The sequence below is a fragment of the Falco peregrinus genome, chromosome 1, assembly GCF_023634155.1.
Source record: "Falco peregrinus isolate bFalPer1 chromosome 1, bFalPer1.pri, whole genome shotgun sequence".
Taxonomy (NCBI): Eukaryota; Metazoa; Chordata; class Aves; order Falconiformes; family Falconidae; genus Falco; species Falco peregrinus.
Window position 1 is genome coordinate 23,666,564 of NC_073721.1, and position 25,668 is coordinate 23,692,231.

The 25,668-nt window shown below is 40.4% G+C and overlaps 1 protein-coding gene across 4 annotated transcripts; it reads right to left on the minus strand.

Annotated features, from left to right (window-relative positions):
• Window positions 1-1,229: 1,229 nt before the first annotated feature.
• Window positions 1,230-23,847, minus strand: ZFAND4 (zinc finger AN1-type containing 4). Of its 4 annotated transcripts, none has more exons than XM_055810415.1 (10): window positions 23,722-23,847; window positions 22,499-22,801; window positions 15,045-15,120; window positions 14,882-14,949; window positions 14,146-14,332; window positions 9,832-9,979; window positions 7,863-9,044; window positions 7,184-7,238; window positions 4,246-4,363; window positions 1,230-2,138 (listed from the first exon to the last, which is right to left on the minus strand). In XM_055810415.1, the coding sequence occupies exons 2-10, from the start codon at window positions 22,680-22,682 to the stop codon at window positions 2,003-2,005; spliced, it is 2,154 nt and encodes a 717-aa protein (XP_055666390.1). In that variant the 5' UTR covers window positions 22,683-22,801; window positions 23,722-23,847; the 3' UTR covers window positions 1,230-2,002. The 4 variants fall into 4 exon arrangements, with proteins under 4 accessions (XP_055666390.1, XP_055666384.1, XP_055666401.1 ...); XM_055810409.1 differs by lacking the exon at window positions 23,722-23,847 and adding an exon at window positions 23,526-23,710; XM_055810426.1 differs by lacking the exon at window positions 23,722-23,847 and adding an exon at window positions 23,521-23,710 and having other exon boundaries at window positions 4,246-4,360.
• Window positions 23,848-25,668: the final 1,821 nt, after the last annotated feature.

A 25,668-nucleotide genomic window follows, 5' to 3' on the forward strand; every position in this document is an offset into this window, starting at 1 on the left:
TCAGCCATTCTAATGCACTGCAAAATAATTTCCTGACAATCATACTTAGAAGAATTAGATTAAGTGGTGACAGCCAATATTATTTTAATTCCACTTCTTTCCAAACCTCTACTGTACCTACAAAGACCAATACCTCTGTCTTAAAAGCTGCTGCGCTACAAACAATTGTTGGGAAAACAGTAGTACATTTGCCTTGTTCCTTATTCTTTTCCTTTGGCATCAAGTATTATCATATGCTGGAGGTGAAATAAGAACTACAGGCATGTTCACAGTACCTAGCACTGCTCAGTAACAACATGATCTTCATACTAGGTGCAACTTTGTCCACCAAGAATAAACCCAGAGGTCACACACACACAAAACTACTTTTTTACCTTATCACTGCCCAGAAGAATGATTTTGGAATTTTTTTTTCTGAGATCACTCTGAAAATTCCAGAAGGTTCAAGAAATTGCAGGTGGACTACATGAAATGGATTTCCTCCAAGGATGAGAATTCTTCAGGTTACTTCTCTCCCTTTCAGTGATCCTCTTTTTTTTTTTTTTTTTTCTCTCCTGGCCCAACTTTTGATTGCCTTGCTCATCAGCTGCTACTGTTCGTCTGGAATGCAGCATAGAACATTTTAATACCACAACCAACTAAGTAGCTGAAGACTTGGCAAGAAAGGGATGACTACATTCCACTGTCTAGATCCAGCGTGGAGGGTTTAGTTTTTTTGCTGTTTTGGTGGTCTGATGTAGAATTTTATTAATCTGTTTATACTAGAACACCTCAAGCAACATAAGCCTATAAACAGATTTCAGACACACCAAGTGAATGAAAAAACAAAGGCCTTCATTAGGTGTATTCCTCCAACATCACTTTCTGCAGTAGCTGCACACTCATGAGAGGCGTCTCAAAATTACTGAACTGCCTTTGTACAGTACGAGCTGGAGGGGAGAAAGGCTGCAGGTTAATATATGCCATTCATTGAACACCCATCTGCCTTTGCTAGTACATCTGTAAGACCTCAGAAGGCTTATTTAAAGCACACAGCATTGGTCACACTGCTCCTAATGAAGCTGGTAGGAGTTTTCCCACCAATTTCAGGAGGAACAGGTGAATCGGTGCTTCTTAAAAACAAAAACCACCAACAAGCCACCCCCCAATAACAACGCCCAAGTTTTAATTTAAGAGCATGCTGCAAAATATGAAGAGATTTTGTGCATTTACAAGAGCATAAACCAGAATAAAATTTAATATTTATTAGAATTTCTTCCAGTAACAGCATTCAACATCTTAACAAACCAAGTTGTGAAGTCTTAAAAAAATCTAGGATTTCAAGAAAAGTTAAAATAAGTTGTTCCTTATATTTAATGGCAACAAAGGGGGAATTTTCTATTTAAAAACAAACTTGTCATATAAACAGTATTATTTTAAGAAAATGTGATTAACACAATATGTAATTTTCAGAATGGGTACACAGTGTATGAATACCAATCTGAATGGAACAGAGGCGTGGAACACACTACCCCCTTAATCTCAAAATAGGCTGTTTGAAGAAAGGACAGGGAGAAGGATCTTTCTAGTGAAATAACTTAGAACATACCACGCAATGGACAAAAAACGCAAGAGTACAGAAGACATTACATGACACCCTCATTACGACACCCCCTCAAGTCTGGTTATACAGTAAATAAAGTTAGTAAAGTGCATCTTTTAAAGACTTGTCTAGTGAAATAGCTTTTCCAAATATAAAACACAACACAAGACGTGCAGTAACAGTTAAATCAATAACGTAAGTTTTTAAAAACTATCTTTAACTTTTCATTCACTAAAGAAGAAAAGCTTTAACTGCAGTAGTGTTCACATCATTCTTCGATAGGATGCATCCTCATGTGCTTTTGTTACTTGGCAAATCTTTAAATATAGAGCATGGCAAAATTATGCAGTTTAAGCAAGTGCTTCTCTCAATGTGATACAATTCTTCAATGGCAGAACAGCCACATGCAGCACAACCATGTTAGATTTTGGGAAGCTTTGGTGCACTAACGACGGGATTGGTCTCCTGCAAATACCTTCGCCCTGCACTCTTATAGTCGTAGGTGCAGGTGTGAGTCTCTGCATAGCGGTGCGTTGCACAGAAGTTGTTTCCACATCTGAAGAATCAAGAATATTAGAAGTTACAAGCTTTTAGAAGCTTTTAACTCTCCGACATGCTGGGAGCCCTTTGGCTTAATCACGTCTTGTTTATTTGACATAACTGCCTGGATTCTAACCATCCTTGACTGATAACATTAACTGGTGAAGTAATCAAATTGACATTTTTGTAACTGAATGTTGCAGCTTTGACCCAACAGTCTCTTCAGCTGGGAAATTAAGCAAGATAGTACTCCTGGAACCAGCTAGCAAGGATCACACAGGATCTTATAGATTAAGAATTACTGGTCTTTGATTTATTTTATTTCTTTTTAAAGATCTCACACAACATCAGCTGATAGAATTCAGAGGACAAAACCATGGAACTAAAATAATGGCATTGGGCAAAATCCACATAATGCATTTCAATTCAAAACCACCACATCATTCAGACCATCAAAACAGATGATGAAATAGTTCAGCACAGACTACCTGGCATAAGCTCAAATTAGTCATCTGAGATTAATAAATGCAGATTTAGTCAGCTGTAAAGACATCAGACAGACTAACTATAGGGAAAACTACTTTCTATGTGACTGGAGAAGGGCGCATCTTGCATGTATCAGTTGCAATTTTCATGAGTTAAGGTTATGATTTTTGCGTTCAAACTTGACAGCTCAGCAGCTGAGACTCATAACAGGAGAGAAGCATACTCTGGATATTGTATCTGATCTGGACAAGTGCTTTAGATGGAGACTGCTACTAGTGTCCTGTTGACTGATTATTTGATAAAGTTGCTTCTTGACAGTAAAACGACGACAACATTCAAAATTAGAATTCTCCTGAAATGGATTAAGCATTACTCATCCAACTTACTGTCTCACCATTAGACTATAATGCTCCATTTATGTATCTATCTGGGTTTGGAACAAACTCTGCAGCTGTTCCTGAGGCTTTTCGTGCCTGGTAATAATTTTTTTTTTCGTTCTTGTTCCTGTAATCACCAGTTCCTTCCTACAACTGTATTCTCTATTTGGTTTATATTCCATTCTAGTAAAAGGTCATATGATTCCTCCCTTTACAGCTAGAAGGAATGCTATTCTTGGAGATGTGCGATTTTACCCCCTTTTTCTGTGCTTCACTTTCAACCTTGAGCAAGCTGCTTAGTTACTTCTAGAAGAGCTTGCAGCTATTTGCTTAGCCAGAAAGTGTTCAGGGTCCAAAACTGTTTCAAAATCAGTGACTGAAGAGTCAGTAAGAAGGCAGTTCCTCATCCTGAAACTCTCCAACACAATTTCCCAATGGCAGAAGTCTTATTCTTTTTGTTGTGATTGGCATAAACCAAGATCAGCTTCAAATGTAGCACTCAAAGTGCAGCAGTTCCCAACCTTGGCTGGCTCATGGGAAATGATACCGAGAAATGAGTATCTTGTGGGAAACTACTTCAAGAACCAAGATCAACAGAGAAAGCAGGGGTTTTTTTTGTTGTTGGTGGGGTTTTTTTGTTGTTTTTGTTTTTAAGTTTCCAGTGATCACTACTAAGTACCAGGTGTCACTGTGCTGTCTGCAAGTCATGATTTGGGGGACACCACTCTGGTATTTTGCTTTTGAGACGCTCTAGATGATCAAAGGTGACCGAAGTCTCACAAGAAACAGAACACACATAAAAATCAAAAAGTTGTCAAATATAAACTCATACAAATTCACAAACTGTGCCGATGTCTTGCAATAGAGCCAAATCTAAGGGAGATACTCTGAAAACTAACAAAACCAGTTTTTCCTTGAGTTGTTAATGATGTAATTATCGTCAAGAAACTTTGCAGAACATGAATCTGTAGCAAGTTCTCCCCACACAAGTATAAAATATAATTTTTTTGGTAATATTTCCTGATATTTTGCATTCTTATACCTTGCATTTCTTGATTTTCCTGGAAGAACATATACCTCAACAGCAGAACAGGTACTACATTCCTGAAATTTCCGGAGTTTTGCTGAATTGAGAACTGCAACTTTTGTAAGGGTTGACTTTTGATTTGCTGTGCTTAAGCAATACCATGTACCATAGAAAATCTTTTGGTTAACGCAGCTATCAGTTTTAAACAACAGCTGGTTATACGGTCGGCCTACCTGCACTCATAGCTGGTTGCCAATCCAGTTTTCTTGCCACAAAGAAAGCAATGCTTTGCAATTTTCTTTTTTGCTTGAACTGAGTCATTCACAGGTGGAAGATGGGTTGCTTCACCTGCTTTCAGAGGTAGAAAGACAGCAAAGAAATTTTATTTTTATTTATTCCTGATCACAAACTAGTTCAATGTTATCTTTTGAAACCCAGCTTCATTTGCATTTCTTGGGATACTTCAGGTGGGAACCCCAAAGCCTAAACAGGGAGGAAAAAAACCCAAAAGCCAAACCAGAAAACACCTCAAGCCTATGAACACCTCTAGAAGAGGCAGCACAATGCGGGACTTAGACCCATTATTTTTAACACCTGCTGAAAGTTCACATAAGCAAGAACTTACAGAAGAAATCAAGGAACACATCTAACTGTCTTCCCAAATGCAAAGTGGAAACACAATGTGATTAGGAAATCACTGCACACAGTAGCTTTCCAAAGAATCAACTGGGCATTCAAGTACCTAGCATGTAACTCGTTTGCCAAATAAATACTGCAACATCTTAAAATCTTCTTATAATTATGGTATATCACCAAAAGTACATTACTAAGACTACAGGCCTCTATTTAGCTGTATGGTTTCATAAGGCACTTTGCAGATGTTTGTAAAATTTCTGTACTTAAAAATGTACTTTAACCACTTGCCCTATAATTCTTGATGGTTGCTTTATTAACTGAAAAGCATGTAAAGAAAAGGCACCTTCCCTCTGTAGAAGCAACCTCTTAGTTCCCAACTTGCTTATTCACGTTTACCATACGCTAGGACAATGAAAGCATGCAACGCATCCTCTCAAACATTCTTTGTTTCTGCCGCTAGTGTCAGGATGATCCCAAAAAGAGACCTCATGAGTTCAGAAGTACTTTTTGTCGAGCGCACCTTTAATCCCAACACTCGTTTCTCAACTGAGATACAGCAGGCTACATTCAATAGGAACACCAGGCAGTCACCACACATTGCAGTCATCGCTACCAACCAGCTATCCCACTGCTATCTAGCATCAAAACTTCCAGATGTTTACTTGTCTATGCTACCAATTCCATCATTTAAAAGCATGCTATCTCAGAAGCATCAGTCAGCCCAGTTGGTGAAACAGACAGGGCTTGAAGACAGCCCCCCCACCCGCAGACCATACTTAACCAGAAAAAACAATAGTTCTGTCACCACACTCACAGCCTCTACAGCAATTACATGAATCTGTCCTTTGGCCAGTTATACAACAGATCATTACCAGCCACTTCTCTTCTCAAGAGCCTGCATGATATGACAACACCAACTTTGCCTTTCTCCTGTCTAGAACCTTTTTGAAAATACCAGAGGAGTGTCTTCTTCATAGTTCTATCCAAAATGACGCAGATGTTAGCAGGCTTACCCATCATGCAGACATGGCTACTAGGGTATCACCTCTTACCACGGAGTAGGTAGGGACAGACCTGTTTAACTGACTGCCAATTAACAGCTGCACCCCCAGCTGTGAAACAAAGGCACAATCCACTATTTTAGCAGCTTTTGCTCCCCCATCATCACATCAGTCTTCCTGTTGCAACTGCTATTTGCAGATCTTCTAGCTCATTCTCTATGCCTAGGTCTTAGAATCCTGGAATACATGCCTTACTCTATTTTCCTAAGGTCATATAGAAAGAAAAGAAAGCATGCAAGCTGCAAGTCAAAGATGTGAAGAAGAACAGTTAATTGTGCTGAAAATCTTTAGCTCACTGTCTTAGGAGTTTTAAAAGTACTAGACAGTTACATTTCCCCCAAGAGAATTAATCACATAAGAAATTAATATTAAGGCACAACACATCCATTTTCAGTAGACGTCAAGCATTAAGATGTCAGCACTGGCGAAGCTGCACCTCGAACATGGTGTTCAGTTTTGGGCCGCTCACTTCAAGAGGGACAGAGGCACTGCAGTGTGCCCAAAGAGCACTGAAGTTGGCGAACGGTCTAGAGAACGAGTCTTATGAGAAGTGGCCGAGGGAACAGGGATTGTTTAGTTTGGAGAAAAGGAGGCTCAGGGAGACCTTATTGCTCTCTACAGCTACCTGAAAAGAGGTTGTAGTGAGGTAGGTGTTGGTCTCTTCTCCCAAGTAACAAGCGATAGGACAAGAGGAAATGGCCTTAAGCTGTGGCAGGGGAGGATTAGATCTGATACTAGGAAAAATTTCTTCACTGAAAAAGTTGTCAAGCATTGGAATAGGCTGCCCAGGAAGATGGCTGAGTCACCACCCCTGGAGGTAAAGGACGTGTAGATGTGGTGCTTAGGGACATGGTTTAGTGGTGGGCTTGGCAGTGCTGGCTTAACAGTTGGACCTGGTGATTATAAAGGTCTTTTCCAGCCTAAACAATTCTGTAATTCTATTCTACAATTCTGTGATTAAGCACTCCACAGTTACCAAGACTAGGGTAGAAAGAATGACGCCCACCACAAAAGAGAAAAATCTGCACTATATCAGTAATCTTCAGCATCCATGCCCTTGCTGCTTCCTCCCCATTTTTCTTTTGCTAAATCCCTCTGACTCAGGCTGTAGTTCTAAAGACTATGCTACCAATAAATTCGGCTCTGATTTTAGCAGACTCAGAACTATTCACAGAACCGACCTTTTGAAAACTTCAGAGTAGAACATCATGTTTATGTCTACAGATGACATGCAGGATTCATTAAGTATTAAAAAAAGCTAAGAAAGTCACAGTTGTGTCTACCCAAGATCTGGATGAGATCTGTAAGTTAAAGAATTGCTTTAAAATTTATATCCTGTTACAGAAGTGTAATACAGCAAGAACTTTGAAAGCCATATGCCTTACAAAGATAAATGATTCTTGTCCTCCACATATGTGATATATCAGAAAGATTAAAAAGTCATCTTCAATTATTATTTAAGTCCATTACTTACCTGCTCTCTTCCCTACAGCTGCAATACTTCCATTCATTCCAAGCCCATGCGCAGACTAAAAAAAAAAAAAAAAAAATTTCCACAAGGAAATTACTAGCAGATGAAGTTAAATGAGAAAGTTAGGCAGTCTGGTATCAGCTTATTTGAAATCGATCAGCATACCTACAAAGAGCCCAGGATGACTTCTGTACACAAGTTTGTAATTCTGCAATATAAAGCCTTATTCAAAATGACTATTTAATAGTCTCTCCATACTTCACAATGTACTAAAACAACTAACTACATTAGAGACCTGAAGCTAGGCACATATGGTGCCAGTCACAAGGCAGACTTTGGAATAAATGAAACTAGTGAGCAGCAGCAGAAGTCAGATGACCCTTCAAGCACAGACACACATAATTCTATTATTATAATAACTAATAATTTTAGCTGTGAACAAACAACCACTTCAATTTTTATGAAAAATTACTTCTAGGACCCATCCAGATAAACAGACAGTTAAGATACCAACAGGAATTCAGGAAACAGTTCAAGACTAACAGGAATTTAAGTACACCTCCCCCTCCCCATGTGTCTTCCCTGAAAAGACACATGGACACACGCGTGAAAGTACAGTTTTCAATGTCAGTACCAGAAAAGACAGGAAAACTACAATTTCTTTGGAAGCATTAGTACTCACTAGAATATATTCAGCAGCTTCATTTGGAGGAGCTGTTTTCCTAAAGCTTTCTTCCTGAAAATGCTGCAGGTTTGTAGGTAGTGCAACACCAGAAGTCCGAAACCTGCCTGTCCCACAGGAACTCTGTAAACTTTCCCTATTTGCACTTCGGGCCAGCGAAGCCAGAAATCCTAGGTTACTTACAGAACTCACAGGTTCTTTGGATGCCTTGTTAGCCACATCTGTGATGTCCCTAGCATCTGCTTTTGAAATTACATCAGGTCTTTTGCCAAGTGACTCTACTTTCACACTACAAAATCTAGTAGTCCTAGAAAAAGAGGAGTCTGCTATACTATGGACTTCCAATGACCGAAGCATGTTTGGGGAGGCTGTAGGTCTCAAGTTGCCAGCCTCAAAGCATTTGGATTGCGCCTGTGGTTTCAGAGAACTGTGACGCGCCACTTGCGCTGAATACCGAAGAGGTGACAAAAGCAGATTTTTCTGAGGACTTAATTCACGAGTACTGAGAAGACCAGCCCCCATTGCAGCAGTGCTCAGCACTTTGCCAATAGGTTTTCCATGCTGCTCTACAACCTTAGATTCTTCATCTCCATCAGACAGTTCAAGTTCTGGGTTCACCCTCCCTATATCATATATCTCACTACACTGCTCAGTGGTACTTGCTTCTGTTAACAAAGCAAAAGCATCTGTTTCAGGTAGAAGTTTTTCTTCTGCTCCATACAGTTCTACATTGGTTATATTTGGAAACAAAACAGCATCCTCCTCACTTGCTGGGGTCACATTTTCAGATGCTTTTTCTGAATTTACAGGCAGAGATGAAACAGGAGTCAGAATATTATTTGTAGGCAGCTTTGCATTTTCTAGTTCAACACGAGATATTTTCGGTGGTAATCTGATGCTACTAACTGACTGAGACCAAGAGTTGCTCTGCCAAGTGTCGTCTTCCTTAAGAAAGTCATTAGTTGTAGATGGCATTGTTCTACCAGCAGTGGCCAAAGTAGCCAGTGCTGAAAGTGCATTTTGGGAGGACTCTGAGTGATATGAATTCCCAGGAGGAGGTAGGCAGGACTGTCCAATATGGGGGAGCACTCTTAAAAACCGGTGACGAGCAGCAGCCACTGAGCCACTAGATGGTCGAGGAGTCATCGGAGGACGAGGTTTCACCTTGACAGTTTTCTTAGGCTATTAAAAAAACCAAAACCCACATACAACAACAGTTAGTATTTGAAGTACAGTTGCATTCAAAGACCTGACCAAGATCATATTCCTAGGAACTCAAATAGCAAAAGGCCAGAACGGACCAAATCACTCTTTCCAACGCCTCATCTTTTACTAGCCACCAAGACTTCACCCCAACATCTGAGTAACCAAATCAAGTAGTATAATCAGAAAAGGCTTTTTAGTAAATGGGCCACGTCAGAGGAATAAAAAAGGGAAGTCAGAATGCCAAAGTTACTGAGAAAAGCTTAGGGTCTCAAAAAAGACAAACAATGAAAGAAAGCCTATCTTCTCCATTTTACATCTAGGTAACCTAGACAGACATAAACACCAATGTAACATTTTCTCTTCTAGGTAATCTCATTTTCATATTTAACTTCATAGGCTCTTCAGTTACAGTATTTCTAATGAAGTTTCATTTAAGAGAAACACTGATTTTTACCACAGCAGTACTGTGGAACAATGCTACTTAAAGTATTGGGAGAAAAAAGAAACCCCAAAACCTCCACCCAAATAAATCCAGGGCCATCAGTGAATTCTTTGAATGTGGACGGGTAGATCCAAGTAAAGCCAGTGCCACACAGCAAAACATTTATACAGTAGCATTTACTTGATCAACAGATAAGAAATCATCTACCCTTGATCACTTCACTTCCCAAAACAGCAAAGTATCTGACCTGATTTTTAGAAAAGTCAGCACTAGGAAAATGCAAGCTGCATTATGACAGGAAAACTGAAATTACAACTTCACCTTTTTACTCAGATTCATGTTCTCCATCTTTGCTTTGAGCAGTTTCATTTTATTCATAGTAATTGAATTCTCTATAATCTGTTGGCCAGAAGGTGATGCCTCTGTCTCATCTTCATCATCAGCATATAAATTATAAACTGAACCACCACTGAAAATAAAAAAAGTTTGTATTCACCCTCTAATCAAGTAATTTAATTATGTTTTCAATGTAGACTATTCTCACAACTAGAAAGTCATATCTGTAGTTATCTGTTGACAAAGCATTATGTAAAACTGTATGCAGACATTTCAAATACATTTATTTTAGTACATAAGCATTCCTTACAAGATGCTTACGCAGAGTGACGATGGTGAAATCAGAACACAGCCACACTTCTGGGAAGTGGTTATACCATATACATTGGTTCACACTCACTATATATTTTCCCCACTGAGGGGTTATCCAGTTCCACAAATGTCTCCTGAAGGTATGGCCAAAGCTGTTAACTGTGTGACTCAGACAACAAGCTGAGCAGTTTTCCAATTAACCAGACAGTGGCATGGAAGGAAAGTCCAAATTTCTATCCATCCTGAGGGGTGTTCTCACCATAAATGGAAATGGAGGGGTCACCCATGTGGATATGATAGTCTATTTCTCCTTTTCAAAATAATAAAAAAAAAAAAAAAAAAAAAAGATCAGTTTAAGTTTCCAAAGAGTCTCACATGTGGAAAAAAACAAAACAGATTAGAATTGCTAGTCCCAAGACAAAATATTTTAGCTCGGTAGTCACTGGAAATTCATAGCATCACGTTGCATTTTTCCATTCTGTATTCTAACAGAAACTGAACCTCAATGTTTTGAAGTCAGCATCTGACTTGTTTTTCCTATGAAGCAATGAAGTATTAATCACTAACACATATCCAACATGTGAAAGAGAAATAAAGAACCATTAGGAGTATTTAATTCATTACAAACTCATGCATTTTCAACACTGTATATAGTACATTTTAAAGAGTGTTTTAATTCTTCCATTAGACTGGCAGCATCTAGAAATTGACAATCATGCAGTTTCCGTGTGTTTGTACAAATGTCTTGGTAGATCTGACTAAAGTTCCTACTCTCGAAAAGAGGCCAAGGAAGAACTAAAGGTCATGAGGAAGTCAGCACCAAAAAAAATAATAAAAATTGATGAATTAGAGCTGCCATCTTACCTGATTCTTGGAAATATTCTGCTGCTCTTAGTCAAGAGCCAGTATGTTTGCACTGACCCTCCAAATTATTTCCTAAAATGTAGCAAAATTCCAAAGGCAGCACAGCTGGGAGACATATCTTTAAGAGCAAGATATCAGCAAAGTCAAAGCAAGAGTCAGCAAAACAGTCGACTCATTTCTTACGAAAAACCGAACAACTACATATGGGGACAGTTCGCATATATATTACATACCTCTCCTAGTGAGGACTCAACACTAGAGAATAATTTCAGAATTTTAACTCTGCAAAGACTTAAGTCACCAACTCAAAACAACTCTTTGAACTTCCTTTCCTTCAAGGATAGAGATGTGTCTCACATGCTTCGTTAGTGGTTTTGGGGGTTTTTTTTAAGTTTTTTTTTTTGATGTAAAAATAATTATTACCCTTTCTCTTGCATTTTCTGGGTAAATAGAAGCAAAAAAAACTTTAAGTAGTAACAAAAGTTTGTTTTTATTATTATTTAGAAATAAATTCTAAATGCATATGCATAAATATAAAAATATATTATTATAAATAAAAAAAATATCAAAGTTAGATAGGAAGCTTTGTTCTTGGTGGTACTTTTAGCCCATTTTCCAATGCATAAATTCCAAACTGACTTTGTCCATAGCTGTCAACATTCCCGAGATCTTGCTGGTAAATGCATGTCTCAACAATGATCAATAGCTGGCTTTTTTGACTTCGGTGCCTGCCAGTCCTCTAGCACAGGTTTCTTTTAATCCAGAGACAATAAACATTGTATGTATTTACACCTTGTCAAGCTTTAACCATTAACTTAACCACAGATAAATAAAATTATCTGGAGAACTACAAAACAAACGCAAACCAGTGTCTCCTTTCTAAACTGCAGTCACTAAAGTCTGCTCCACACATAAGCAATGTGAGAAAAGCTGATAAACAACTGCCTCAAAATGCTCAGTCACCAGTATACCCACACGTACAAACACATCTGTCAGTGTGGAAAACACTAGTATTCAGAGTGATTCACAATCTTCCTTTACAAAGATAAAATGGTCTGATTTGTTTCTATTCTCTCCTCCCTTTGCTACTTTTTCCATTTCCCACGAAGTCTGACCTTGCCATAACAACAAATTAAAAAATTAGGACCCCTTGCCCAAATTACCGTCTGCCTTAGTAGAAAAGCTAATAAATGAACTCCCATAGAAAGCACAGAGGAAGAGAAACAACGCAAGCTGGATGTTTTCAATTCAGGTGGCTTTCAACCTAACTGGATCATTTGACCAGTGACAGCATATTTCTTAAGCATAATGTGTTTGACTTTTATACATGCTATTGTGCTTTGAAAGGCTTACCAAGATGTCTTGCAAGAACCAGAAGAATAGTTTACTCTTCTGATTTGCTACATTTAGCCAATCTCAAGTAAATTATTATTTAGTCTATACACTAGGATTACCTAATCAAGAAGTACTAAGAATTTCAGACAATTGTCCATACTAGTTTTAAATGGGAGGCGAAAAAAAAGTCATCACAAGCACACAAGAATTTGAACAGACAGGCAGATACTGGAGAGACCCTTAACACTGAAAAATGAAAGTTCAAGCTCCTTCTGACAACTCCTTGTGTCAACTCACAGTATAGCATCCGCAGCCCTAGCTCTTTCGATTGGTTTGGATGTTTTTGGAGTCAAAACATAGAAGAGAACAATTTGGGAACAGGCAAGCAGGTTATCAGTGAAAACAGGAATTACACCTGTATGCTCCTCTTTCCACAAGTGTATGTAGCCCAACGCAGCAGCAAGGTTCACAGTTCTGGTGACAGTGGTTTTTACCCATTTCAAATCTACACAATACCATATGTGGCTATTTACTGAAAAAGAGTGCACGGGCTGAAAGAGAAGATCACAGATCTGAAATATTTGTATCTTTCCTCTTCTTTCCCTCTAGTAATTGTACATCAAACACTAGCTCTTTCTACTCTGTGTAACAATGTGGGAATTCAACCTTCACATTTCATTCAGCCTGTAGTTTCTAAGATCTCCTATAAAAGTTTCTAAGAGTAATATTCTGAATATAAGCACACCAAATATAAACCCAGTACAAAGCTCTTGCTTTCACTTTGCAAACAGTAACAAGAATCATTACTTAACAACAGTGCAGGCCTTAGCCTTGGAGGAAAATGCAGACAGTCCCCAGAACAGGGACTACCTTCCTTACTGTTGTACGAAGACAGAGTTCTTCACGAGATGAAAAAAACCTATCCAAAAGCTGCAAAACCTAGTAATTTTAATAGACATAAACTCTGATAGCTTTAGGAAAAAAGACTACTAATCTGTTTACTAAGTGACATATGTGCCTTTCTGATCATAACAGTACTTTGATTCTGTAATAGTGATTGAGACTAGTTTGGTTAACTCAACAGTAGCCAATTTGAGGCTTAATTATGTCCAAAGGCTAGCTCTATTGGTAATTATTTCAGTATATATATAAAAAAACCCCAAAAATGTCACACACGCCACCACCACCCCCCTCAAAGAAAAAAAAAAACCTGAAACCAACACCAAAATAAAAGAAACAAAACAACCCTAACCCTGCCCCCCCCCCCCCCCCCGCAGTTTCTCTGAAACTTCAGACAAACCCTCCCAGGATTTTGCACTGCCAACCTCCTATCTTCCTCACTAACCATTTGGTCAAGTCATATCCATACAAAAAAGAAAGTGTATGCGGTGAGCAGAGAAATATTTTATAAAACTAAAGAAATGCCTTAAAATGGAAGAGAAAGTACTCAAAAGTTTTTGATACCTTTATTGCCAAATTGTCTCTCCTGTGAAACATTCCCTTTTAGAAAGGGCTGGAATGCTGAGAATTGCTTTAAGCACATGGTCAGCTTTATCTCACTCTATTGACACACATGGCAGTAGATGACCATCAGCATGAGCACTGGCCATTAAGTATTACTGGGCTGTTCGTCCATGTAGTTACAGCATTTTAGTAGCCCTTAGAGAAAATTCTTGCAATATTCCAGGTATATTCCCAGATATTCTTTTGATAAAGTCAACAAATTAAGCTGAAAATTGTAAACATCCCCCTTTTGAAGAATAATATAAAGGTTAAAACCAACTTTACCTCAAAGATTCAGATAATGGTGTTAAAGTGCCATCTCCCCGGTCTACCACACGGAAGAAATTCAACTGATCTCCTTCTCGATACACTAAAAAGGTAACTTGTTTGTTGGATGGCCCTTTCTCCCATATCTCATCTCTAGTGGGTTCCATGTATTCAGCCATTTCCCTGATCGGGTCTTCCACAGGAACTTGTGTTTTTACAAAGAGAAAAATAAGTAAAACCAAATTATTATTATCATTATTGTTTTGATCACCTTTGAGAGTTCAGCTCGGTTTACAATGGGAACTTCCAACCTAGAAGATATGCTGACGTTTTTCCAATTGGAAATTATCAAGGGAATTTCCCATTTTCATGCCTCTATAGATGATCCACATAGCCAAGTTTATCATCAGACTGAACCAATGCCTGATTCTTACTAACCAGATTTGAAAAACTATTTGTATAATGACATTACAGTATCATTTTTACTGCAGGTGAAGAATTGCCGATTTTAAGACTTGATGATTCCATACATACAAACATACTTGTTAAACTAAGGCTAAACAAAATGAAGAAGATGGTGTATTGGTATGCTAAGGAAGAGAAGATGGAAAAAAATCCCTGCGCTTTTGTTAAGTATTTTTTCAATTAATTTGGAATTGAAGTCTGCTCATCTAAAATACTTAGTTAAGAGAAGCTGTTCTCAGTTATAAGATGTTGCATGAAACCCACTATTTTTAACTCAGTTAACACTTACCTCTTCTAGTGTTAATAGGTCCACCTCGCATCGCCAGAACTAACTTCAGAGTGCAGCCTTCTGAAATGCTGTAAATAACAACAAATACATTTTTGTAGCATTTTCTATTGCTTAACCTAACAATCACTTAGAAACATTAATTGCAATTTTGTTCTATACTTACTTATAATCATTCAAACAATAGTCATCCTTCAGTTCTGTATTATTCCAAATTAAATGCTGCTGAGAGACAGGAATACCTAAGCAAGACAAACAAACAAAAAAACAACTATTAAAATTGGAGTTGGTGGGAGGGCTTTTGAGGAGTTTTGCTTCTTGAAGAATGTGGGGCTAATGGAGGAGAGGCAATGAAGTGGATTCACAAGGGAAAGAACAGAAGAAGGAAGACAAGGACTGGCACTTGAGCAACCTTCAGTCATGATATCTAACCTCCCAAATAGTTAAGAACAAACATAACATTTTCAGCAGGCTTGGGCTCAACACACAAAGTTTGATCTTTTGGCTCAACAAGGGGTCTGTAAAAGTATTCACTTGCTTGAAGTTTATTGAATACTTGTTCTTTTCTAGTCATCAGATAAGGGAGGTTTTTCTCTTGTTACCTGTACCTCAGAGCTTTATGTCTAGTGACAGGAAAATCAGGATAAAAACCTCCAACTACAGAATTGCCGAATAATTTAATCACAGGCTGATATTCTGCGTTAAAGACAAGATCACATTAACGTAACTGGTAGCAGCTCTATTACAGTGGTGACAACTGTAAATGTTATTTTATCATTGCTTGGTTTGGAACGTGAAAGTTCACATGTACAGTATAGCACCATAGCAATTAGTCAAACTTCATGCTACAAACACTTCTATTTTGTTGTGGGTGTTCTTTTAGGCCACCAGGATGTTTTATTAATTATATCTAGTAATACTAACTTTCAACTCAAGTTCAGTTTCAGATTTGGCTATTTTTTGTTATAAGTAAGCATACTGAATATTTGTTCCATATTAAAAATCCATATTCTACAAACCTATTAATTTTGTTTCTTTCTGCCTGCATAGTCCACTCTTTTAGATACAAATGTAACACACATTAAAGAGCATAACGTGGTACAACCTGTGGTCTTCACACATTTTTACTAGAATGCTGCCATTTTCCAAATTTTGGAAAGAATACAAACCAGGGCAATTATAAAAGGATGCGACATCTCTGATCATCATCCAAAAAAAATAAAGGTTAAAAAACATCAAGGCTAATAGGAAGATGAATAGCTGAGGTAAAAAAAAAAAAGTATCTTCCCTTCAGCATCAAAAAGAGGTGCTGATTTTCAGTTTGTAAGTAGTGAAATCCAGGCAGTTAAGATCTCACTGTGCATTCCTGACAAACTGATTCAAATGAAGATCTATAGAGGCCAAGAACTACTTTTCAAGAAGGTCTAAACACCACTCCTCAGACTAAGCAGCAAAAGCTATAAATACAGTTTCTAAAAGGTTACATTAAAATAAACTTAACATTTTTATTCATTGCATGCTCAGATACTTAAAAGGAGATGCATGTAGCAATGCTAAACAGTAAGACTTCCCAAAATACATCTGGCAAGAGGGGAAAACAAAGATCAGTCTTCCTAAGGCTTGCAAGACTGCTTAGTAAGCTGTGGCAAAAGGTTGGTTAAGGCCCTTCCTAGCTGTAGGAAGGGCACAAAGCTACCAGCACCCATCACCAGCAAGGAAGAAAAAGGGACCAGGGTCTGGTAAAAGTCCAAGCAGATTCAAGTGACAAGTAGGAGGTGCACTGAGTGGACATGCCCATGAAGGAGAGTGCACTTCGGAGGAGCTGTCACTGTTATTAAGCTTTAGAGAAGATGACAATTTCCTTTTCCCACCACAGCTCACATCTAGATCTCTTTTATGAATGACCAACACAATTCTACTTCACTTGGATAGCATTTAACGCGAATCTTGTATCCTCTGAAGTTCACAAGACATTTATGAGGGGAATATGGTCATACTAACTATACATAGTTACTATACATACATAGACTAAAATAATCACTACTACACTGCAAGCTATTTAATAAGTGACTATTGGTTATGTTTCACATCTGCAGTGTAAGCAAAACAAGAACAAGCTGGCAACAGCCAGCAAGTCTACAGTGAAGTTCTCCTCCGAGTTGTTTTGCAGTCTTCTGATTACAAACAGTCATTACTGTCTGCATTTGTTATGGTTTCAGCAGCCCCCAAGGACCAATTTCCAATTACTTTGATAAACTGAGAGAGCATTTGTTAAAAAGGCTGGCTTTTAACCGGTAGTATTGCAGTGAAACATGTTTTTCTTCATTTAACAATGACAACATTTTTGATGAAAAGACTATTCTCTTCTGTAATGGGAAACAGACAAATCTTTATTACTAACTCCCTTTTATGCTACTTTCTAAGAATTCTGTATTTATACACTGAGGAAATAGTATGTGCTTTGCAGGTTCAGGAAAACATGCATCAGCTGTCCCTTTCCTGGATTACAGTAAGGTTTTCTTGAGGAGACATTTGCACATGGGAGCAGCATGTAAATTTGGCAACAATAATGAGAACTGTGAGACACCAATCCACTATCCCCTCTCCCTTACCAGCAAGTGACTGTATCACGTGTCTGCTCTAGATCAGTACTGAGAAGAGAGGTAAGTGGGGTAATAAGCTACATTTCAATGCTCAATTTGAAGTCGGCTAGGCAGGTGATGCTACAGGAGGATAGAAGAGTCTGCACTGTCTACTGCAATGGCTGCAGAAGGACTGAGAATCCGACCTGCTAAAATGGGGGGAGGAAAGGAAAGAAGAAGGTACACTAATTCCAGAGACAGGATAGAGTATCAGATACACTCTTAAGCTTCACTCCTTTACTCTTCTTTTTGGCACGCTAAGTAAGCTCACCAGAGAAACTGATGTGGTCAAGTATGACCCAGAAAAAAACCCCAACCATAGATTTCAGAACAAACTTGATTTATGTTGTAGGTAGAAGGTTATTACATTTAAAACCACCACAAACATTTCAAAGCCAAAGTTCAAACAGTATACTTATCTTCCATCCAATGTTGAAATTGCTGGAGTTTCTTACTTGCTCCTGCTTACAGAGAGGCTGCACTGACAGCCTTTTCTGCCCACCCCCGCCCCACCCTCCCCCTCCAAAAAAAAAAACCCACAACAAAAACCCCAAAAACCACAACCAACCACCAACCAGCCACACTAGGTAGGAGGTGCAAAGGTTCACAAATGACAGCAGCAGGATCGCTTTCATAACTGTTGGACTCCTCAGCTTTCATCTGCATGACAGTAAGCTACATTAGTGTAAACGGTGGTCAGTACTGACCTACTCTTTACCCTAGGGACTGACAAAGAGAAGACTGTAACAACAGCAAGTCACCAGTAACTGAATGCAGATCTGCAAAATTTCCTGACAAAGGTGACCTTATTTACACCTACCAGATGCTGCTCTAACCATCTGATCTGGGCACAGTCATGCATTTGCAGGAATGTTTTCCCAATTCAGACAAGGCATAAGCTTAAAAAAAAAAAAAGCTTCATGAACTTCTTAGTCTCTATCAGCACAGTAAACAGGCAAATGACAAAGCAAACAGGAGACAGAGGGAAATTAGTAGACAGAAGAAAAGCAAGATTGGTTCTGTTAAAAACTTGTTAGACTTGTGCAATCTAGTTACTCCAATCCTGACAGAAGTATAGCTACTTTCTCTAATGCAAGTAGTAATGAAGATCATTATGACACACTGAATTCATAGAGTATTGGAAGAAATTACAACACCAGAAGTGTGCTTGATATTCAATCAGTTCCTTTCGCTTAAGGTGAAGCTGCTGTACATGGGCTGGAAAACAATGACAGCAAAAAGACCAAAGAAAAATAACAACTCTCATGATGAATTGAGAGTGCATACATGTAAAACAAAATTGTTGCATCTGTCATTCCCCACTGAACACAAGCATTTCAAATTAAGATGTACTCTGAAAGCCAGTTGTTTTTCTACGTCACAATAATACAAGAACAAGAGAACCTAAATATCATACAAAAAGATAGTGTTTTCAAATACCCAGATTATAAAATTAAAATAAAAGTCATGGTTTGTTCAGTGACTGCTTGAAATTTAAAGCTAGCTACGTAGATGAAGGCTTTAACACTCCATACTGTTGAATGCAAATTTATTCCCACAAGATAAGTAATAATGATAACTATGATTATTATAATAATAACAATCATGATATTAATGACACACCAACACCAAATCCCAAACCCCACCTCCTCCCTTCAGACTCAATCCCATCTTACTGAAGACACATGTTTACAGGTATTACCTATGGTGCTTTAACATGAAAGCATTTAACCACTACCAGGAGCACACTATCTGAACGTTCCTTCTTGGTGTTTCCAAATGAGGAATACTAAACTTTGTCTGGCCTAGCAGCTACAAAGATTCATGCAACGGAGGAAGCAAGAATAGATTTTTTTCAGGTAAAAAAGAAAAAGCTACTTCCTCTTTCAATGAAATCCTGCTATTTTGAAGTACCATTCACATGTTAAACCTCAGTCTTTCATGTCACCTTGCAACTCTGATACCATCCTATCCACATCGATCAACACATGATCCTGCTTTCAACTACAAATAATCAACAAGTAAAACCAATGGAGTAGGTAGCACTGCTGGCAACACTAAGCTACGCCGCTGGCTGTGCGTATGCTAGCTTTTGTGCCACCAGTAGAGACAGAGAGCTATTTCTTCTCCTGTGTACCATTTTAGAAGGCTCACTCAATGAATCTCAGACCAGAAGGATTTACCCTCGGTGGCTCCAAAGTCAACATCATAACAAATCTAAATTTTTGGATACCACGTGCCTGCTTTGCATGGAAAATATTTGAGGACAAATGCCTGGATCTGATCCAAATAGACATCATATCTGCTTTAACTTCAATTTACAAGGAGACTTGCACTGAGATTTCAGATGCGTTGGAATCCATTAATAATTTTTTTACCCATATTCTTTACTGACTAAAACCAACTGGAAAAAGAAAGCTGGAGATGTGGAGCTCTTTCTTAGTAAGGTACCAATGTCTACTACAGCTGTCTAAACAAACCCTTTCTGTATCAGATCATTAAACAGGCACCAAGAACGATGAACAGTATCAGAAGTATACAAAATTCCTAACATGCCATCCATATTAACCTTTCCTATTACACCGCTAACAGTCTACAGCTATTGATAACTCCAGTTGTTGGCAAAGGTCAGGTTGTCTTGATTCAGCCTTATTATTAGCCTCTTACAGTTAAAGGCATTGGTGACATTTGAACAGATTTGTTAATTCCTGATATGGTCCTCTATTTTTTTCTGGGAGATCTTAGGTCGCAGATAATGTCCCAGAACCTGTCTTTTTGTATGCTTACATACCATCATCCTCAATACCCAACTAAGACCACAGAGACAATACCCATACCAGGGACCCTATACAGTCTCCCAGCAGTGCAGGAAGCATTCTCCAATACTACATGCAACTTAAATGACAGAGGTTCACACCCTGTGAAAGTTGACGTGATACAGTAAGTGAAAAGTAGCAGCAGAAACAGGAATAGCTTCCCATGCTAAATCACAGCAAAATTAAGATTTTCCTTCCACCTGGGTGATTCATTATTTGAACTTGTGCTCTATAACAGGAACTTTGTCACTGAAAAGTTATTTTTTCACATGCAATAGTAACCCCAAATGCAACATAAAACTGATTTGCCATTGTGTATCTGTCCTCTCCACACATAATCAATGTGTTTGCAATCTGTCTCCCACAAATCATATTAATCAGGAAATTACTGATATTTTAACTCCGTTCTGGAGTATGAAGGTACTTCAACTGACTTCTAGCAATTCAATGATAACACCATTGAACCCTTATTTTCCATATTTTAATGGAATTTACTTAATAATTATGTCTATACAGCAGGCACCTAAGCTATTAATTATCTTACCATCCTATGAACAGCAAGATGTGAACAAAATTCAGAATAAACAGTATTATAACTTTATTATTGAGCTTTTGTTCTAATAAATTATTATCATTTTGTAAGCTAGGTACACCCAGCCTACAATAATAAAGTGTAAGTATAACTCAATATGTCTATTCACAATCTCCCAGCTTGGACTACAAGAAATTTGAATTCCTCTTCCTCACATCCTCCTACTGGTCATTTCAAGCATCCTTTAAAGCTCACTTCATCTATACTGTCCAGATAACCTGCCTTTTCCTGTACTCTGTTGCCTGTGCTCCCTTTTAATTCACTCTCGGCATTTATCACCTATCTGCTTGCATCTCTTCTACGCCAATATTCAACCATGGAGAAGAAAACCCCTTTCCTTTGCTTATTTCACCTCTAGCCTCTAGAACCATCTCAACACATTTTCTGACTTGTGACTTACAGCCCTATCCACAGGAAACAAAAGCATATCCACATAGCTGCACTAATGTGGCTACACTGATGTAAACTCTACTTACTGGCATGGTAGAGCTTCTATTATGTGATCTTAATAGCAAAAAGTCACCCTGATTGCTGCAATCCTCCGGTGTTTAAAACTTGTACCAACTACTTTTTTTCCCCTTGTCCATTAGTGCAGATTTCCGTAAGAGAACAGTATTAACATTCAAGTCTAATGCATATCACATTTCTCAGAGGGTGGGTTCCACACAGACAGAAGCACGAAAAACATGTACAAGTGTAGTGGGCAAAGAGAGGAATCCCTTTTCTTAAAATTAGCAACTCTGGTACTCTCAACTTCTGTAGCCACACCATTCTTTAACTCCCTTCAAGTGAAAAGAAGACATATTTCAAATCACGTTCTTTCATGCAGGATCATTCTCATTGTAGAGCGAAAGGGGATGAGAGGGGACTAACCTGCATCTTTTCTCCATGCATTAGTACCTGGACTGGCCTCATAGCTTAAAGAAGGCTTTCACTTTGCAAGACGTGCCAAGTTCATCTCTTTAAGACAAAGCACCACTCAGCCAGACCTCTACCAGAAAAAGATCACTCACCTAAACAAAATTCAAATCAGTAACTTGAAGCTGCCTTTGGGATTTGCCTGCACTGCAGTTGCTCTTGTGACTGCAGTATCATAAACATAGACTAACCTAAGAAGCAACAACCACAGCACCTAAAGTATGCTCAGACAGTTGCAATATAGACATACTACAAGGTTCAGTTTATAACCCTGCTAGTTAACAAACAACTTATGTCTGAGAACCCTTTCAATGCCAAAAATGCTATATACCATATAGTATCAAAACAATTAATGATTTAACGTAGACTTTTTAAGATTTATATTAAAAACAACATACCAAAAAAGAAAACACAGGAAAAGAAAAGAAGAGCAACAATATACCAATTCCAGTGAAGCCTAAGCCATGAACTTACAAAAAAAGAACAGAAAACCTTTCAATTAAACCTAAGCCATAAACTGAGCACCTAGCTCATCAACGTATTACTGAACAAATCATTCAAATTATCTGTTTTGATTTTAGCAATTATAACTTGAAAAACAAGACTCTTTCTAAAGTGATACAGATGATGCTGAAATAGGAGAGAACAGTACCTTCCAGTCTTTGTATCTTAGCTTTCACAGAAATAACTGTTTCAAAGGGGGAAACTCGCAGCTCAAAGCACGTTCCCGTGAGGGTTTCAATGAAGAGCTCCATAGTTTCATAAAAAGGAAGCTTGTAGTGAAACGGTCCCATATTATCTTCATTGAAAAAAGGAGGCTCTTTCTTGTTGGCCATTACAAAGGATTTAGAACTTCCTTGTAAGAAGATCTGTCAGGGAACTACATTCCACTTCTAGCCAAGTCAGCTCTGAGGACAGGTGTGGTGCATTGCTGTTCATGTTTGGGATTTTTCACCTATAAAGCAAACAAGCAAGAGTTCTAACGACATGTAAACGTAGCTGTTAAAGAGAATTTCAATTTATTCTTGATTAACAATAAAATAGCTCTTCAGAAGCAGTAAATTACTATCTAGATCGTGCAACAGATAACCACAAACAGTATTAGGAATATCATCGTTTTGGGACTCTAGTTTCAATCAGCATTCCAGATCCTACCTACGACCTTTATTTTGTTTTCACGAGCAACATGACGATCCGACCCGCGATATTAATGCCCAAAGCGTCCTGACAGCGCCTGAGCTCTCGAGAGGGTCAGAGCTGGGAAAAACCTCCAGAACGACACAAAAATAGGGACTCGCCGGGGCTCGGGGAAGGCACAGGAGACGGCAGCTTCGCCCCCCGCGCCGGCGGCGGGCCGGACCCAGGCCAGCGGAGCGGAGCGCCCGCAAACAAAGGAGCGAGCGCAGCCGCCCACCCCCTCGCCGCCACCGCGCCCCGGGGCGGGCCGCACACCCCAGGTAGGACGCGGGGCCTCGCCGCCCGTTCCGCCGTGCCCCCAGCCCGCCCCGGGGCAGGGGGAACCACCCCCTTCCCTCCAGGGACGCGCTTCAGGCCGGCGGAGAGCAGGAGCCAGGGCACTGCCCCCGTCCCCCGGCCGCAGGGGCCGCGAGGGAGCCGCGCTGCCAAGGGCCCGGGCACCGCCGAGCGACGGGAGGAGGGCGGGCAGGGTCTCACCTCACCTGCCGCCGCCCAGGCCCGCTCATGGGGAGACGCGGCTCCTTTCCCCCCGTGCAGCGCCGCCCACCACACCTCACCGGGGCTCGCCGGCCCCAACGGGCCTCATGGAACGGGAGGGGAGCCGCCGGCGGCGGGGTGGGGGCCGAAGCCGGGAGCCGCCCGCACCGCCGCTCGCTCCCCAGCAGCCTCCGCGCCTACCTAGCCTTTATAACAGCCCCGCCAGGCGCCCTCCTCCGGGCCCGTTCTCCGGCAGCTCTCCCAATCAGCTCCCGCACGGGGCGTTGCTCCCGGCGCCGTCAGGGGCGGGCGTCCCCCGGGCCGCGCCGCGCTCATTTGTTGTGATTAAGACGCAAGCGGCAGCGCGTGCGCGGGCAAGGACCCGGATGCAACGGCCCCGGCCCGCGCCGCCGCGCCCGCGGGGGCCCCTGGGACGCGCAGTCCCACGGGCCGGGGCCGGGCGCGCCCGGGGTCTCCCGCCGCGGCCGAGGGGGCGGCGGCGCTCCCGCTCGCTTCTCCTCAGGGAGGGCGTGCGAAGCCAGCATTCACCCCCCGACCTCAGCCCAGGGGGCAGCTGGGGAGTGCTGGCGCCCACCGGCGTAGTGCGAGGCGGGCCGCGCCGGTGCCCTCGGGCGGGTGACAGGCCGGGGGCGGGGAGCGCTGCTCTCGGGCGCCTCTCCTCAAGGTCAGCGCCCGGCCCTGCGTCAGGCGGCCAGGCCGGGCTCCGGGAGCAGTGTTTCCCTCAGGCCATCGCAGCCTTCCAGCAAAATAGTAGAGAAAACAAGCTTAGCTAATTACATTAACCGCTTTCCTTTCCATTTAGGTTTTAAATTAGGCAAGACCTACCCTGACTCTAGCTGTTAGGTTTCAGGCCCAGTCAGAAGGCTCAGGACAAATGCCGTGGTTTTCCACATGCACACAGCAGGAAAGGAGTGCTCTGACAGAGCGGTAAGTGAGGCCGGTGCGCTGTAACATTGGGCCTCTAGCAGCCCCCTTCTCAGAAATACAGCCGTGGTTTATTAAATTTGCAGAAAGACAACCCAAAACTCAGTTAAAGAAGTTACCACTCAGACCAAGCCCTCCCCAAAAGATCAGGATTCATGGTCTGTCACCAGGACTCTGAGGACCACACATTTTAATAGGAGGAAGAGACACTCCCTGTGCCAGCTCAGAAAGACTTGGCCGGGGGTGGGGTGTGTGCGTGTGTAATGCTTTGATCCACATCACAGTGCAAGTTTCTGTCAAGAGCTATTCTCTACCTAGCTTTCACATTAAAGTTTAAGAAACAGTTCAAGGCAGGACCTTTTTCTTCTTCAAGAGATTTTGGCCCCCAGGGTTCTCACCTTGTGAACAGCACTCTTTGCAATGCTAAATACAAGTTATTAACGTGAAGGGCCAAGAAGAAAAGAGGATGCAGAAAAGAAATAGAATTCACTATTTTTCCCTCTTTCTCCCAGGATGTCTTTGAAGCCCTCCTAAGCACAGGAGTAAAGAAGCAGTCCAAATCACGTATGAAGCATATGCAGCAGATGTAATGCCTATAAATAAAGCGCAAGTGCTCTCACTGTAGACACCCATTTGCAAATAGCTCCCACATTCTTTTCCAAGCTGCTACTCCCAGCTAACCCCCCGACTTAACATGAATCATTGCCAAGCCCACCTATAGTACAAACCAATATATGGTATTTCTTTATCCCTTCCAACCCTTCCTTCTGCTTTACCCCCATTAGTGCTAGATGCTTTGGCTATAGTATTTACTGTGTCTGATGAAGTAAATCCAACTTGAGAAACAAGAGACTGGAGCAGATGTCTCAGAACAAGGGCTTCAGTGAAAGTAGGAACTGCTCTCAAAGAAGCTCTCTAAGCACATACTTTAAATTCACAGAGAGCAGAACAGTTTTCAGAGTTGAAGATAAAGTAGTCCATCAATAAAACCAGATGTGCTGCTGTTATAATAAAGTCAGAATTGCAGGCAGTTACTGGTAAAATAAGAAATATTTGATCCTTCTGCATTTATGCATTTGCTCTGCTTATATGCATGCAGGACAGCAAGTGTCAACCATTGGGTATCAAGTACGGTTAATGGCATCAGTTCCAGAAGGGCAATCTATAAAATACAGGAAGCAAGAAGGTTAAGCCAAATGCATC

Coding starts and splice junctions, on each gene's coding strand:
- ZFAND4 (XM_055810415.1), bottom strand. CDS start 22,682: ATGGCCAACAAGAAAGAGCCTCCTTTTTTCAATGAAGATAATATGGGA. Junction 14,333..14,881: donor ACCTATTAACACTAGAAGAG/GTAAGTGTTAAC, acceptor TAAAAACACAAG/TTCCTGTGGAAGACCCGATC. Junction 9,045..9,831: donor ACATGAATCTGAGTAAAAAG/GTGAAGTTGTAA, acceptor TTTTTTTAATAG/CCTAAGAAAACTGTCAAGGT.